Genomic DNA, 18,108 nt, shown 5'->3' on the forward strand with positions numbered 1-18,108 from the left:
GTTTCATGTGGCTTCGCTAGAGGGCAGTGCTATGCAAGAAATGCTTGGTATTAATTTCTACACTTCTTGCACAAGATTGTATGTACACCTTTTAAAACACCTCAGCAATAGAATTAAAAGCCACATCTGCTTGATATATGGACCTTTAAAAATAAATGGAATGGGGAGTCTTTCTGCTGTGTTACAGTAGTACTTTCTGATCATTTCTTGAAATTGCAAGTTGAATCCTTAACAGAATTAGAGTCATTTTAGTTTGGAAAAGACCTTTTGGAATGTGAGGTCCAACTCTAAACCAAATGCTGCGAAGTCCAGCACTAAAACACATCCCGAAGCACCACATCTGCATGTCATTTAAATATCTCTCAATCACTTCCCTGTTGAGCTTATTTGAGCTCTTGATAACTCCTTTGGTGAAGTAATACTTCCATAAAGATATCTTTGATCAGAAAATGTCGGTAAACTACCTTTGACTGTTTTTCTGTGTGAGTATGAAACTGATCAGAAACAACTTACCTATTCTGCTTGATCCCTAACAAGGAGAGATTATGCTATTTGAACCACAAATTAATCATTAGGCCGTGTTGTATTAGCTGAACGTACCAGATGCAGGAAGTGAAACATATTCAACTTCTAGTTAAACAATAATGCCTAATGGCTTCAGGCTTTTTGCAGTAGATGTTCAAAGTTAGCTTTCACTCATTTAACTCTTTTTCTAAAGGCATTTGCTATGTTAATTCTAGTGTGTTCTTTCTGTGTTTCTAGTGATTGATGTGCATGCTTATGGTTGATCTGGTTGATTATTAAGGTGAGAACACCTAGTAATACACACTTCTGAGTGGAAATCTTTGGTAGCTTGTGCAATTTAAAACTGCTAAACTGGCCGCTATGCTTCCAAGTGGAAAATCTTTCTGGCTATTTTTAATACTCAAGGGGGTTTATCCTTGACATAGTTGATTGCTGCAATTTTTGTGAAATGTGATTTTTGCATCTTGTTTCAGCTTCATTGGTTTTCTGTCTTCTGTTTCTGAGTGACTATTAACATACCGGGCAACTCATAAAGACTGTTCGCTTATCTAGCCATGGGCTGTGTGAGTTTGACAAGTCTAAAGTATTGTGAAATACTGAATTTGCAAGAGACCCTAGGATCGGAACAGCAACTCTTCCTTCTCAATCTTAACTGTGTAATAACAAGAGAATAGCTTGATCTGCTGCAGACAGGGTGGGAAGGAAAGATGCACGGGAGAAGCCAAGATTAAACAAACTGAAAGCAATGCTCCTTGTAATCTCTGTTGAGATATCTTAGCGCTCTGTCTGGAACATGGAGTAAATGGGTTCAGTGTTGTGCTGAGACAACAGCTAGAATATGCTTCTCGTTGTTCCTCGGTGCTTATAGATACTGCATAAATGGTATTGAGCTAATTGTTGCTTTCATGTGGGTTACAGGCTCCTGCTTTACTGATGGCAGATTTCTTTGCAAATTCCGGTCTCAGGCCTAGCTACTGCTTCTGTGAATACCAGATAAAGAAGTCTGAAGAGTGTTGTTTTGACTGTTCTTTTTATAGGATATCTAAGCTGGTTTTTTTTTCTGTTGCTGTGCTTAAGTTGTTCTGTTTTTTTTGTTTTCTTTTTGTTGTTTTTTTGTCTCTTATCCTTTAGAGTGGAGGGCCACCTACTTCAAGGAATCTGTCAAGTATAAATGTGAACTTAATCCACCCAGGGATATTACCTGTATTGCCTGTGGGCAGACTCTCAAATTGGAATGAGACAGCTGCTCACAGATGATGCCTCTAACCTGTACTTACTCAGTAGTGAGTTGTTTTAACTATAAATTTAGACTTTTTTTCCCTATAAAATAGGATTTCAACAAAGCTGATCAAGCATTCAGCAACAGCAGAGATTGCAGCCTGAGTCTTTAAAGACCTAACTTTGCAGCATGTGTTATCAGATACAAGCCTGAACAGTTGGTGGTTTAGTACTAGATTCAGTTCATTTTGAAGAACCTCTGTACAAGAAAGGACCATGTATGCTGCAATTGCATGTTACATCTGAATCACTTTTATTACTCTTCAGTGCAATGCTTTTTATCTGATGTAACACTTCTACGCAAACAGTGTCTAAGACCTGGAAACCATTGTTTGAGTGGTGTGGATATTTACAATGTAATTGTTTTGGCAGGTTTTTTTTAATATAAATTAACTTGTGTGAACTAGTTTAAAGGCTCTTCTGATCTGTTTTTATTCATATTCCAAACTTGTTTCAGGACTAAAGCTTCTCTTTAGCGTGCACCCTCAGTTTTCACATCTTTGATTTGTTGCTTGCTTGAGTTGCAGATGCCCAGAATAATAGCCATGAATAACTTAACACTTGTATTCACCCAGAGGTTAAAACTTTATTCAGAGCAGCTTTCAACTTCATCAGCCTGAAGGGAAACACAGCCTTGAAACTGAGCTTCTCTTCAGACCTGTGACACATCACATGAGATGACTCATCTGTCTGTCCTTCATTCTGTGTATTGCTGTCTTGAAGGACCAGTGTGGCTTTTTCCCACATTAATGATAGGAAGCTTACTTGCATAATCATTTCACTATTGTCATATTTTGTATTCAAGGAAGGAACTTAGACTGCCTTTATTGCTAGAGTGAGCTTGACATTCAAGTACGTAATTCATATCTGCAAAACCAGCAAAACAATGCATCACTTCAAGCTGTGATTCGCTTTGCAGGAGCTTAGGTTTAGAAGATTTAGAACTCTGAATTTTCTTCCTTAACTAGGTTTGTAGAGACAATACTTGATGTCTGTTAGTTGATGATAGCTATTTGAATGGTTGAAAGTATCTAATTAATGATGAAATCTAAATGCTTCTAACCTCAGGTTTATAAAAATTGTGTAGGCCTGTTGTCACATCAGTCTCACGTTTAATGTTTCTACATACTTAATGTCTTTGGCTGTGGCTGGAAATGTTTTGGGTTCCACTGAGGGACCTTGGTTAGACTGCAGCCTACATTCTAGTTAGGAAATTGAATGGTGTTTATACTTTCACCTAAATTCTGTAGTTATGCTACCAGCAGCCACAGAGCTCTTCAGGGTCAATGTGGGCCCAGTAGCATTCAGACTTCATAAATGTTCTGTATGTTGGGTTTAAGTATGTAGTTATCAAGTTTGAGAATGATATTGGACTGGGAGAAATAGAACAGAATGAAGAGCCATATAGAGATATTGACAAGTGGGAAGATTGGGCCAACAAGAATGGCATCAGGTTTAGCTAATGTTAATGTCTTCTTATGGGATGAGTTAATTCCATGTGTCAAGTAATTTATGTTTTGGGGGCTGATCAACTGGGGAATGGCTCTGCTGAAAATGACTTGGAAGTCCTAGTGGACAGCAAGGTGAGCATGAGCCAGCAATGTTCCCTTCAGCAGAAGGGCTGACAATATCCTGGAGTTTGATCAGCGAGAGTGTAGCCAGTAGATCAAAGGATGCAATTACTCCACTGTACTTGGCACTTCCAAAGCCACATCTGGGGATAGTGTGCCTGGTTTTAGTCCCACAGTTTAAGAAACTGGAAAACTGCAGAGGCTCCACTGGAGATTTGTGAAAGTGATTAGAGAGCTGGAGAATGCAACCCATAAAGAAAGATTGAAGGACTTCTTTGGTCAGCCTGGACAAGAGGAGGATCAGTGGAGATTTTTTTTTTAGCTCCTGTAGATAGTTAACCAACTTTAGTGCTCTCAAATGAAATACTCTAAGAGGGGAAACTGAGCCACATTTGTGGACAGGGTTGTGAAGTCCTGTCTAAATTAATTTTTTTTTTCTTAACTGCAATACTTCATCTTGCAAGTAGGTCTTTCTGTGGTTGTGTAGCTGTGTTAAAACCAGAACTTCTAGAGAGTCTTGGAAAGCGTTCAGTTTCATTGCTATCACTAGCCTGTGCTAAAACATGTCTTTCCTTTGAATAGCTTTCACAGCAGAAAGGTCTGGCATAGGTTCTGATATTGCCAGTTACCTTTTGGAGCTTAAAAGAGGAGTTTAACTTTACATGCAACAGTCTGTAAGCAGTGGTGCAAACACCCCAAAACAGAGATAAATAAAAAGTGAGAAACAAGGCAGTGTCAGCTGTGAAGTCATAAAATGCTGGGTAGATAGCTATTAACCTATCTTATCCTCTAGGAGTGTATCTTAAAATCTAACACATTATAACTATGCAAAAGAAGTCATGTAGTGCAAGTTGTCAGATCTAGCTGAATGTGTTCTTTCCTAATATATACTTCAAAAGACATCTTACGGAAAATACTCTTGTCTTACACTTACTTAAATGCTTTCAAGTGATGTAACAGGTGCCACTGTTTCCTTGTGATTCAAGCCTATTGAGACACACATTTTCTGCTTGTTGGAACAGTGTCAGTTAAGTTCAACAATTTACTAGTGATTGTCACTCTGAATGCAGGAAACCAAGTTTCAGTGTAAGTGAACAAGGCTGTGAGACTACTGAACTTCTGTTTCATACTTTCATAGCATAATGCTTGGAGGAATGTTTCTTGAAACTGTGGGATGTTATTGCTTGCAGAGTGAAACTCAAGTTTGGGCTTGGTGTCAGATTTTTTTACGTTGAAATAGTATTAATATAAATAGTTCATGTTTTAATAGTAAATAAGAGCCCTTTGTTAAAGGAGCTTAGAAATTGGTATTAGTGGCAGTTTATATGACATGTTGAAAAATACACCAAATAATGTACAGTGTCTTGCTTTGAGTACAATGCGTGAGATATTAGTATATCTAAGTAGTTTCTTAAGCAGGTCCAATGAAGTGTTGCATAGAGAAAGCTCATGTGATCTGATAGCATATATGGTGACATTTTTAACACGCTAGCTTTTTTGTTAAATCTTTCCTCAGTATAAAATGTAAAACTGCTTGAAGAAGGGAGTGGTATTCCTGTGAAAATGTAGGAAACTGCTCATTTTTGAAGTTAGCGAATGTTCAGATACCAAGCGCTCTAGTAAATCTGCATGTGTTAATTGTGGTTAAGAGGAAAAAAAGAAACCTTCCTGCTGTGCTCTGCACCAAGAACAACCTGTTGCCAACAGCCTCCCACCCAAAACTAAAACAAAAGCCGATGGCTGATGTCTTTAAACTGTTTGGAGGAGATTCTGAGCTTGGCCTGGGCCTTTAAGACTCATAGGGTAGCAGGGAGGAAATACTGCTGTTTCCCGGTTGTTTACCATGCTTCATATCTGTTTATTCTTAAGTTAGTGGAAAGCTTACAGACCCTTGCACTAGAAAAATCTGGGCATAGATTTAATGTAGAGGCTTGTAAACACTTTGAAGGCTGTAACTAGGAGTAAATGCTCACGAAAATTATCCATGTGAATTGGTATCTAAGCAATCTTGGAATGTAACTGAGATGTTCACCTAGCTTCTGCTTTGTCATCTTACTACAGAATTTTTTTAGTAAATCAGGCATCTTCTGCGTAATTAGAGGTGAGTTGAAGACTACTGACTAGGAAGAAATAGTGTATACTTTGCTTCAAAAGCTGTTTAGTATCTAGCAATTCCTGTATTACTCAATGCTTTGACTATGATCTAAAGTGGGAGAGTTAATATTTTGGGAAGCTAAACGGTTTGACAGAGGAACCCAAGGGCTAGCTTGATATATCTTCAATGGGCTGAGCTTATATGACGTCTCAACCCATGCCATGTCTGGTAATGAGATACTTAAGTACCATTGGCGCAATGCAGGATGCTGGAATTTGTGTAGCATGTTTGTTATTGCCCGAAAAGGGTAAGATTTTTTTTTTTTGCCTTCGAGTCCATTGAAAGAGGGAAGGTGGAAGAAAGACCAGCAGTGATACCTTACAGCTGCAATATTTAACAGCCTGATCTGATGAACACGTATGGCAGAAAATTTGCATGTTTTTCTTTTTTATTTTAGGCTTATGGTATGTCAGCCTTGCCTCTAAACTTGATTAAGGGAACTACTAGTGCAGCTTATGAACGTTTAGAGAACACTGAAGATATTGAAGAAGTGGAACAACATTTATTAAGGATTAAATCAAAGGTATGGTCTTCGCTGTTTTCAATTTATTAATTAATATCTTTTCTTGTTTGCTTACTAGTCTATGGTCATACTGTAGAGGTTTTCTTTCAGAAAGAATAACAAGTCAGAAGTGACTAGCTTGCAGTTATTTGTGTTATTTGGAAACAAATGTGGTGATTTCTGTCGTAGCAATCAGGTTTTCTTTATCGGTCGTGCAGCAGTAGTTATTTCTGTCTAGTTAATGAATTCAAGTCAAACTTCCAGTCCTGCTTCATTATAGGGAAGGCATGCTCTGTAGAAGTTAAGAATATTAACCTCATTTAGTATGCTACCAGATATGGTATCCAATTTGTTGATGCTTACTCTATATAGTCATCAACACTGGATACTTGCCACATGGAGCTGTCATGAGTTAGATTCATGGAACTATTAATCATCTTTATGAATAAATAACAGCCCCAGATATTCTTGCTTTCCAGTTCATGTACCTTGTCATTACAAATAATTTCTTCATGAAAAGTCTACATATGGAAGTCTCTGTTCCGAATCTTAAATGTCCCTAGGACATTAACACGGTTTGTAAACCATGATGGCTTTTCAGCTCACTGAAATACTGTGCCTAATGTAATCAAGACTCTTTTCAGCAACCTAAGAGCACAAGGAGGGTAGGATTTGTCCTTGAAATACAAAATGCTAGGGATAATCTCTCATCCTTTTCCCAACCCATTTCAGACAATTGTTGGCCAGTGTTTTTATGGCTCTGAGCGGGGAGAAGGAAAAGGGGCATTGAGGTGCATCACTTGTCCTGGCAGTCCATCTGTGCTGTTGTGCTTTCTGGTAGGAGACCTCAGCTGTGTTGGAACAGTTTCAACAGTCTTCCCTTGTTACTTGGCTAGCTCCACACAGTGTGGGCACCTTCAGTGTTCCAGAAATCTTGTTGTATAATGAAATCTAAAGTGGTTCCTCCCAGTAAGTTGTAAAGCTTTGATTTTGTACAGAGTACTACTGCAACAAAGCATCTTTATTACTGAAGTAAATGAGAAAAATGAGAAGCCCCTGGAAAATGGAGCATTACTTACTACAGAGGACTGAATTATGAGAGTTTGCAAGCACCTGTTCTTGTTTCATCAAGCTACCAAAGAGGATCAGAAAGTAGAAAGCTTTTAATTTATGCCTGTATTTTAACATGAGCATTAGAACAAACTAATTCTCCATTGTTAATGGCTTGTGATCAGGGTTCTGCCTCATTCTGTAACTGAAATCTTAGTTCTTCAGTTACATTTGCATTAAGTCGTGAAGAAAGTGAGTGTTACTGAGTAATGTACATGGAAAACAGTAAGTATCAAAGTAGGCTACTTAATCTAGTGCACAGATTCAGCATCTAGTGCACAGATTCAGCATCTAGTGCACAGATTCAGCATCTAGTGCACAGATTCAGCATCTAGTGCACAGATTCAGCATCTAATATGGTCTTCTGCTATGGTACAGTTGCTAGTGTTATTTCATCAGTCTTAATAGAAGCTTGGACTTGCAGCTTGGGAGCTTGGGCTGTTTTCCGGAAGTTTTTCTAGTCATTGAGGTGGTATACACGCTTTGGAGAATGTGTTCCTGTTAGAAGTACAATCTGATCTCCAAGTGCGATGTGCCTAGAATGTGGTCTTAGTCTTGTAATGCTTTTGAGAAATTAATCTCAAATAGATCCACTTTAACTTTACCAGGTGTGAAATGTTTTGCTATTTGCAGGAAAGCTCTTTTAAAATAAGAGGAAAAAAATTCAGTAAGGTATACTTCAAAATTTCCAAATATGTAGTAGGTCATATGCTATAATTGTAAGGATCATCTTTATTTAAGAATCAGTTTGTTACACAGCATCAATATTAGAAGCAATTTTGGATCAACTATCTAATGCCTGTTTGGTTGCTTTTGCTTATTAGTGTGTAATAGAGATTTAAGAATGTGATACTCTGTTTTGAACAGACTGCAGTGGTGCCTGCTCAGCTTTTAGAGGTTCAGAATTGAAGTGCTTTCTCAATTGTATGACTATGTTTGTCTGGTGTACTCAACTAATTATTGGAGTAATGGTGCCTCTTGTTTAGATTTCTGTAAGGTTAATTTTTGGAACAGCAAGTCGTCTTGCTTTTGCAAGTCCAAGAAAAGTAGCTGACTATCTGTAGTGGAATACTGGAATGAAAATGTTGGTGCCAAGCTTAATAGATTGGCCTAGTTGTGGAATATGATTGAAAGGGACCTCCAGAAGTCATCAGGGTCAGCCTTCTATGCAACGCAAGGACCCCTTTCAGGTTAAATCAGGTAGTTCAGGTCACATCTTGGTGTTCTAAGTGTCTCTTGTTGTGGAGACTGCCCACTGTGCTAATTTAATGTCCTCATTGTGGAATGTTTTCTACCACTTGATAGCAACTCCCACTCTTGAAGCTTGTGCATTTTGCTCTTAATTCCCTTGCTATGCGTAGGAACAGCGTGAATTATGCACTACAAAGTCTTCAGAGTTGTTGTATCTCATTAAACTACATGTCAAGTCTACTTTCTCGTGTTCCCTGATCTCTTTCACTATTTCTTTGTCATCAGTGCAGAGATGGTCGGCCTCTATCATCACGAGATCGACGGACAGTACAACAGCTAGAAGAGAGACTAAGGACACTTCGAAGGAGAGAGAGACATCTAGAGTCTATTGAGAAAAGCTGGTGGACAAAGTTCTGTGAAGCTATCAGACCTCTAAAGGTAATACTTATTACTTTTGGAGACCTAAATTGCAGTAATTTCCAACTTTCCTCTTCCCATATAAATCGTAGGTCAAGTTTATCAATTACCATCCTGAATATCAACTGCTTATTATTTTCATTACTATTGGACTACACAATAGCATCTCCCCAGCAAATTGTGTTTGATAGCTTGGAAAACCTACTTTGCCTAAAATGTGTTTAAGATTGCAAAAGAACAAGTCCTAGCTGGTCCACTATAGTGCCACTGCCATAGAAATTCTGAGTATCCTATCTTTTCTCACCCAAGTGAAAACAGAAAGTAGAGAAGGTAGAAATTTGTAGCTCTTGGGTAGTTTAGGTCAATCTATATTACATGTAGCCAGCACAAGTGAGAGATACTTTGTGATAATATATGCATTTGGCATGAGCATTTTGCCAAGCTGTTACTTATCAAAGTTACCTACAGGAACTTATGTCTTGATACTTAAACAGAGCAAAGGAGACTATTACTGCAACAAAGCTTTGATCTTCATCTCTTTTTGATCTTTGATTTTAGTAGGTATCTAGTTTTAAAAAACAGTCACTGTATGGAATAGCATTGCCATATAAAATATTTTTTGCCACCTAAATGTGTGAAGATCTGTTAGTGTTACTTTAAACTGTAGGCTGTGCTCTGAAAATCAGGAGGTGCTATAAGCAATTTCTTCTACTGTCATTGCTACTATTCATCTTGAGTACCAATTGAAATGGGCTGAAATTGCAGTTGAACAAAAGGTTTCACTTTGCAGTGTTTTAGTGGCATTCTTTTTATTACGTATTAGAAATCTAGACTTAGCCCTTTTGTTTAAAGGACAAATATCCCTAACTAGTCACTTTAGCAGTTTGGGTGCTTCCTTTGATTCAAAATGACTTGTGGTTTCTTTAACTTTTCACATAACCTTAAATTTGAGAAATGTGTTGGCCATATCAGTTGTCTGTAGGACTTTTTACAGTTTATTGTGTTCTTATAGTGTACAACATCATTAGTTACTCAAATTATCGCTTATGGTTGAGATGCTATTCTGGTGTCTCTTGTAGTTTGAATATTTATTCTCTCAGTAACTGTGGCAGTCACTTTAAATTGTTGACTTAAGAACTGCAAACTAAAGGGGAGTTGCAAGTGAATAATTTTTCCTGACAGATTTTCACTTAGAATAGGGTTGTGCCATGAAGCGTATTACAAACTTTGACTTTTCCTTGAGCCATCCTGTGAAGGTGATCGTGTCCATCACTTAACATCTGAACTTTTGTAGGGCCGTTCTACTTTAATAGCATTTGAGTTGTCGTTGCACATCTGCAACTTGTCAATCATTCAGTTGGTGGCTTTCATGGAAAGAAGGAAACTTTTAATAGCCATATGCAATACTTCTGATCAATGTAGAAGTGCAGAAAGTATTTTGAAGCTTTGCTTATTGTTTTACACCATGTCTGTCATTAGTGCAACTTGCATATTACTGTTAAAGAATGTGGCCACTTCTTGGACTTGCAGAGAAATTCCATTTGTTGTCAGTCAAGTACTAGATATGAAGAATGCTTGTTTGGGCTGTTCAGGTTTATTAGAAGTTGCATGTTCTTACTGGAATTGACTAAACAGTATCAAGTGTTCAAGAGTAGCTTTTAGTCTTTGAGGTCTTTTCCAGTCTTAACCTAGTGTCTACATTCAGATTTCTCTAATTATTTTGTCTTTGCATAGTGTTCTTCTATATTTTTGGTTTAATTGTTATTTCTTTACTTCTAAATGTCTATTAGCATGTGATTTGATAAACACAAACCCGTGCTTTCTGAAGAGGTAAGCTTTCTTTGCCATGGAGTAAAGTAAATCTTGAACAATTGTTTTACTCAAAGCTAAATCAAACTCAAAGGGGAAGCCGATAATTTTTTCATTTTAATCAAAAGCTATATATTGGGAAGATCTCAAGGAAGTGAATAATGGTCAGCATGGGGTTGTTGATGTCAAACTAGTCTAATTTATTTCTACAAAGAGTAACCTTTTGTGTAGTTAGCGAATAACACTGCTCCTTTCTTGATAATGTGTTTTTCACACTTTCTGATACACTTGGCAGTAAGAAATATGTTACGCTCTAGGGATAGGTGTAAAAACTGCTTGGGGAAAACCTTCAGAGCACATAACTGTTTGCTTAGTTTATGTTCAAGACTAAGTTATGAAACATGAAGTCTACCCTACAATGGTAAGTTGGTAGTGTTGCATCAGTTTTTCGTAAGGTACTTCAAAACAGTTGTGAACATGCTGGAGAGATGCCTAGAAGTAGTGTGTATAAGAGAATTAAGTGCTGTTCTTTGAAGACTGAGACCCGTGTGACCAGAGCATGCTCAGGTGGCTTAGCTTAGGCAGGGAGTTACAGGTGTTGAAGTCAGTCCAAGTGCATGGAGGCTGCTTGAGGAACTGTGTTCTCTTGATAAATACAGTGGTATGTGCCAGCAAGGGAAAGAAACTGTTCCCCTATCTAATACTGAGGATAATGAGGGCTTAACGCTTTGGAATTATCCATATATGAAACAACTTAGATTGAAATGGGGGAGCAGGGGTAGGAGGCTAAGAGCTCTGAATAACTCAAAGATGATGGAGGAGTTGAGGGAATGTTTAGGGAATTGAAGGATGGTACCACGGTATGAGATATAAAATGAATGGGAATAATGTCAGCAAATACTTAGCTTGTGAATTGATTATGTGCAGGAACAGTGGAAGCATACAGTAATCAATTGGATGTTTTGAAGTTATTTGTCCTGGCTTATTAAACTGAAGTGTAATTCAACTTGCTGCCGTGACCTAGAAGTAGCATGCTTCCATTTTTACTATTGAAAAATGCCTATACTGGTGCTTTTGTCCTGATTGTTGCTTAATGATGTCTTAATTGGACATGTTCAAGGGTAAAAGTAAGATTTAAGTAAACTAGTTCTTAGGGTCCTTTGCTTTAGATGCCTTCTTGTGTAGATGCTTTCTGTGAAGATGTTAAAGGAACGTATGTCAAGCAGCAGCATATATTGTATTATTAGGTATTATTTCAAGTAATTGTTTTTGTAATATCTGCACTCTTCTATAAAAACATGTTTCACAATTTTTTTGCTATTTACTTGTAGGTGTACTAGCTTGTACAACAGTTTGTAGAGTAGGAGACCCAGGCAGATACTTAGAGGTGATGTGTATGGTCTAAGTGTGGAGCAGTAGCTCTAAAGACTATTCTGTGGCAAATGATCAAGTACAGCTGGGTATAGTCTCTGTGTTATATAGCTGAGGGATATGAGAAAGTGGCCTGGCAATGAAGCAGTTCAGACTGAAGTGGTGGAGGAGGTAACGTAGCCTGAAGTAAGGTTGCATTGAGGTCATGCTTTCAACAGGACTACGGAGTAGGAAATATGATTGCCTTGCATTAGAAGTTAGACTTTTCTTAATATTGAATAAGGGTTGCTTTTTTTTAATGACCTTACTAAACTGCTGTGTTTGGCTGAAACCCAGGCTCTTTGTTTTCACCTGTTCTGGTACTAAAAGCTTTTCAGCATCAGTTGATTAATAGTCCTGCTATGAGAACAAAAGGTTTTGATTAAGTGCTGTTCTTTGCTCTGAAGCTGAACACAGAATGGTTTGTGTTAGAAGGGACCCTTACAATTCATCTAGTCCAATGCCGCTGCTGTGGGCAGGGACACCTTCAACTAGATTAGGCTGCTCAGGATCCATCCAACATCACCTTGACTGTTCTCAGGAACAGAGTTTCTACCTCCTCTCTGGGCAACCTGTTGAAGTGTTTCACTACCCTTGTAAACAGTTTCTTCTTTATCTTCCTTATCTCTTCTAGTTTGAAATCACTACCACTTGTCCTGTTGTTGCAACAGGCCCTGCTAAAAAGTTTGTCGCTATCCTTCTTGTAAGCCCCCCACGCCTGAAGTACTGAAGGCTGCAATAAGGTCTCCCCAAAACCTTCTTTTCTCCAGGCTGAACAACCCCAGCTCTTTCAGGTTGTCTTCATTGGAGAGGGGTTCCATATTTCTAATTTTTTTGTGACTTTCCTCTGGACTTGTTTAAGCAGTTCCGTATCTTTCCTATACTGAGGGCTCCAGAGCAGGATGCAGTACTCCAAGTAGGGTCTCCTTGGAGCAGAGGGGCAGGATCACCTTCCTTGACCTACTGTCCATGCTCCTTTTGATGCAGTTCAGGACAAGGCCAGCCTTCTGGGCTGCAAACGCACATTACAGCATCACAGAATTATTTAGGTTGGAAAAGACCTTTAAGATCATAGAGTCCAACTGTAATCTAAGTCCATCTATATTAGATGATCAACTTTTTAAATGCTCAACATAAATGCTGTTTAGCACAGTAAACATTTTGTTACCACTTCTCTCAAGTATTTACAGAAAAAGTCATTTTGAGGGTGTTTGAGCTCTGAGATCATTAGTCCTTTATTGAAACTTAGACAAGTCTTTGCTCCTTGTATCAGCTGCAAGCACTTTCAGTTCAATTGTAATAAATTTTTACTTCTAGATTGTGTGGGGAGTGTTCTTCATCATTGTGGCACTGCTCTTCACTGTCTCTCTGTTCTTGTCAAAGTAAGTACATTTCAGCATTTTTCTTAACCACTTTTGCTCTGTGGTTTGTTTCAAGAGTTAGCCCACTTTTTTATGCTATTTTTCTGTAACTAGAGCTGCATTTCTTGCTATAATAGTATATATTGAAACTGAGCAAAATATGCTGAAACACATTCAAGAAATGACCTGTTTTGGCTTGCCTGTATTGTGCTGTGAACAGTCATGGTTCAGCAATGAAATTAAGCATACGTATTAAGGAAGTTTAATTCAGACTGCAGAAATATTCTGATTGCTTGAGTGCATCTTAATGCATGTTGGGTGATACTTGGACTGTGTAACAGGTACTTAAATTCTTGCAGTAAATGACATGTATAATCTGTTATGATGTGCATCACACTAATTGCTCCATGACACTGAAAACTATATTGACAGCTGCAAATCTGATGCATCTCAATCAAGATTGGCACCACCTAGAGGTTTCAAATGTTGGCATTTTTAATTTTTCAGACTGGGCAAATGAGTTCTGTGGCTCAAATTAAAAGCAAGGTTAAGTGCCAAGGAGGTGCAGAAATCAATATACTTTTTCACAGGACCAGTGCAATGAGTGGTAGAACAAAGCCTCTGTCTATATAGATATGATAAAGCTGACGGTCTCTAGGCTCACTTCAACTTTTTTGAGCTGCCCTTTTAAATTAAACTGGAGAGACAGCTCTAGGAAAGCCGTATTACTTACCCTGTTTTTCTTAATTACTGCAGTTTGGACAAAGCTCTGCATTCGGCTGGCTTCGACTCAGGATTTATAATTTTAGGAACTAATCTGACCAATCCATTGAATATGCTGTTACCTGTTCTTCAAACAGTAAGTAAAAAATTGGTGATATGTATGTATGAGGACGGTCCTCTGTTTTCTGGTAAGCTGTCAAAAGGTGTAATATGCACTTCTCCCTCAGCAATTCTTCAAACAAAACTGTCTAGACGTGGGTTATGTAAAAGTAAGACAACTGCCTTACGAACAATATTTTGGTTATCGGATACTGATATGAAAAAATTGGGTGGATAGAAGCCAGTTCTTGGAGGAATGTAGTACTTGAAAGTAACTTTCATTGAGTGAGAACGTAGTGCCAGTGAAGAATAAAGTGACTCCTAGTTATCACGCATAGTATAAAAGCTACTTTGTGCTTACCTACACTCTTGTGTACTTGATTGTTTAGCCCACTGAGGTGAAGTAAATGCACCTTTTCACTTGCAATGTACTTATTGCTCCTTGAAAAAGATAGAACATTCTGTGCGGTTATGTATATTTTGGTAATGCTTTAGTTGTTGAAACAAACCCTGCATAAGAACAAACATCTTAACTTTAGTAGGCTTGTAATGCAACAAGGCCCCATACAGACTTGGAAAGGAGTCAAGTGAAGAAAGTGGAAAGCCTTAATGTAAACCAGTGCTTTACTCACCTGTAGTTGACTTCTTTTCTTATTAATGTAGTATAATGGGTTGATACAATGTGTTGCTTCCCCAGGGTTTCTAAAACTATTGAGAAATTAAGATTGCAGTTTACTGAGAAAAGTAGTGTTCAGGAGCAGTGTTATTTCAAGCTGTTATTAGTGTAAATATAAAAACCAAGATTTGTATGCAAATATGTTCAGAAATAATCAGAACTAGAATGCCTATACAGCCCTAAAATGACTTGTTGCCACTGTGGGCTTTAAGTGTGTTCTCAGAACAGTTTTAAGTATGTCTTTGTGTAAAGAAGTATAACACTTCAAAATTAAAGCTAGTTTTAAATTAAGAAAAATGCTCCATTGCTTCCCCAAACTAATTGCTTAAGTTCTATTAGCAGCAAGCTATATTAGCTGTATTTGGAGCCAGCTATGTAAAACTTGTAAGTGGAAGGACTTTTACTACCTCAGATGCTATAAGTAGAAACTACTTTATTAGCTTTAAGTGGGGGGAAAAGCTTGTTCTCTAGTTTGAATGTTTTCTTGTCTCTTTGACTGCCTGTGTTCTTTTTTTAGGTTTTTCCACTCGATTATATTCTTATTACAACTATTGTTATGTATTTTATCTTCACTTCAATGGCAGGGATTCGAAATATGGGTATATGGTTCTTCTGGATAAGGGTAAATATGACTTGAGAGTTTAATTTGTAGTACTTTGTAAGATGCTTAACAAATGTGATAGTGAACATATTTAATACTATTTATGTACGTGCTTCATAAATCACAGAATCACAGAATAACCAGGTTGGAAGACACCCACCGGATCATCGAGTCCAACCGTTCCCATCAAACACTAAACCATATCCCTCAGCACCTCATCCACCCGTGCCTTAAACACCTCCAGGGAAGGTGAATCAACCACCTCCCTGGGCAGTCTGTTCCAGTGCCCAATGACCCTTTCTGTAAAGAATTTTTTCCTAACGTCTAGCCTAAACCTCCCCTGGCGGAGCTTGAGGCCATTCCCTCTTGTCCTGTCCCCTGTCACTTGGGAGAAGAGGCCAGCACCCTCCTCTCTACAACGTCCTTTCAGGTAGTTGTAGAGAGCAATGAGGTCTCCCCTCAGCCTCCTCTTCTCCAGGCTAAACAACCCCAGCTCTCTCAGCTGCTCCTCATAAGGCCTGTTCTCCAGCCCTTTCACCAGCTTTGTTGCCCTTCTCTGGACTCGCTCCAGAGCCTCAACATCCTTCTTGTGGTGAGGGGCCCAGAACTGAACACAGGATTCGAGGAGCGGTCTCACCAGTGCCGAGTACAGAGGGAGAAGAACCTCCCTGGACCTACTGGTCACGCTGTGTCTGATACAAGCCAAGATGCCATTGGCCTTCTTGGCCACCTGGGCACACTGCTGGCTCATATTCAGTCGGTTGTCAACCAACATCCCCAGGTCCCTCTCCTCCAGGCAGCTTTCTAGACAGACTTCTCCTAGTCTGTAGCACTGCATAGGGTTGTTGTGCCCCAAGTGCAGGACCCGGCATTTGGCCTTGTTAAACCTCATGCCATTGGACTCAGCCCAGCAGTCCAGCCTGTTCAGATCCCTTTGCAGAGCCTCCCTACCCTCCAGCAGATCGACACTTCCACCCAGCTTAGTGTCGTCCGCAAACTTGCTAAGGGTGCACTCGCTGCCTTCATCCAGATCATTGATGAAGACATCGAACAGGGCTGGACCCAGCACCGAGCCCTGGGGAACCCCACTTGTCACTGGCCTCCAGCTGGATTTCACACCATTTCCCACCACTCTCTGGGCCCGGCCATCCAACCAGTTTTCCACCCATGGAAATACCCTCTGTTGCAAATAAAATTGTCCACGTCTAATGAGTATCAAAAAGCTATTGTACAATTTTCACTGCTTTAGAAAGGTGTTTCTTTTAGCTATATTATCAGACCAAAGCTGTTTCTTTAGTTTGATAAGCAATACAGTCAGCTGACTGTTTTGAGTGTTTAATCAGTGGCACTTTTGCTTCTGACTTAAAGCCTTATAATTCTGGTATACTGAAACTACTAGTGAATTTTATGGTCAAAATATGAAATATGCATGGAGTCAGTAGTGCTGGACTGCTTCTTAGGTGGCAAGCAAGTTGATCTATCTTGATAAGAGATAAAATAGTACAGTGGTGGTGTGCCATATCTAAATATGATGTAAATAATACATTACTGCATATGAAAAAGCAGCTTAATGTTCAACAGTGAGCCAATCATGCCTATGATGCTTGGTTCAATATTTCCTTGTTCTCGTGCCTACTCTTGCTTTAATGTTGTCACCCTTCCATGTGGTGACACCCCAAAACTGTGAACAGCAACAGTCCTGCTGAATCGTGATGCTGGCTGTTTGGTTTGATTTTCCATCTTTTACTCCTCAGTTGCCAGCTTCCTAACCCTAATATGGAACTTTGGTTGAGCTTTTGGGGATTACAGAATAGTGATACCTGCAGGGTAAGAACAAGGGATTCTATATCTGATCAGAGGTGTAGTGACAGATGACAACTCACCTTGACTGAAGGACACAATCTTGGACAAACCAAGGCACAGTTTATCAGCGACAGGCAACGTGATTTAAATCTTGCTTCTGCTGTTTGTAAGTGTTCTGTGATTAATGCAAACAACTGAATTGATCAAATAGCTACGCTTTGAAATTCAGGTTAATACACCTGAAAACCTACTTTGACTCTTTAGAATTAAATTGCCAGAGGATACTCTTAGCAACCTCCCACTTCTGTGGTAGAATTAAAACAGTCACTTGAATTAAAGAGGATTTAAAATGTCTTCAGGGAAAAATATAATTTTCATTTTTTTAATATCTGTATGTTTTCTTGTTTTAGCTTTATAAAATCAGACGAGGGAAAACTCGACCTCAAGCGCTCTTGTTTCTCTGTATGATACTTCTGTTGATAGTTCTTCATACAAGTTACATGATCTACAGTCTCGCCCCTCAGTATGTAATGTATGGAAGCCAAAAATACCTGGTACAGGTGAGATGTCATCCTTTTTTATAAAAAAAAAAAAATCATCTTCTGTATCAAAAATGTACTCTTTACAGTGACTTTTAAAGCCAGGAGCATTCTCAGTTTTCAAGACACTTTTTTGTAGCCTTTTTTTTTTTACTACTAATAGGTCTTTTTACAATACACAAGCCAGACTGGCTGTACTGTATTTAAAAATTTACTTGCTGATGTCTCTACCTGGTGGGCCTGTAAGGCTTGACTGGCCCAGACAGATATTAAAAGGTCAGCGTTTGCCATAGGCTGCACCGATATTTATCCTCACTGGAAGGCAAGAGCTGCACTCA

The 18,108-nt window shown here is 38.8% G+C and overlaps 1 protein-coding gene across 1 annotated transcript in view; it reads left to right on the forward strand.

The window, feature by feature from the left end:
• LMBRD1 (LMBR1 domain containing 1) overlaps window positions 1-18,108 on the forward strand; it is a 71,418-nt gene that overhangs the window by 33,602 nt on the left and 19,708 nt on the right. The window contains exons 8-13 of the mRNA XM_069851432.1: window positions 5,927-6,052; window positions 8,618-8,770; window positions 13,286-13,350; window positions 14,086-14,188; window positions 15,345-15,449; window positions 17,642-17,791. Coding sequence (XP_069707533.1) covers window positions 5,927-6,052; window positions 8,618-8,770; window positions 13,286-13,350; window positions 14,086-14,188; window positions 15,345-15,449; window positions 17,642-17,791 — 702 coding nt within the window. The remainder of the gene's footprint in view (window positions 1-5,926; window positions 6,053-8,617; window positions 8,771-13,285; window positions 13,351-14,085; window positions 14,189-15,344; window positions 15,450-17,641; window positions 17,792-18,108) is intronic.

This window comes from Phaenicophaeus curvirostris, chromosome 2 (assembly GCF_032191515.1).
Source record: "Phaenicophaeus curvirostris isolate KB17595 chromosome 2, BPBGC_Pcur_1.0, whole genome shotgun sequence".
NCBI lineage: Eukaryota > Metazoa > Chordata > Aves > Cuculiformes > Cuculidae > Phaenicophaeus > Phaenicophaeus curvirostris.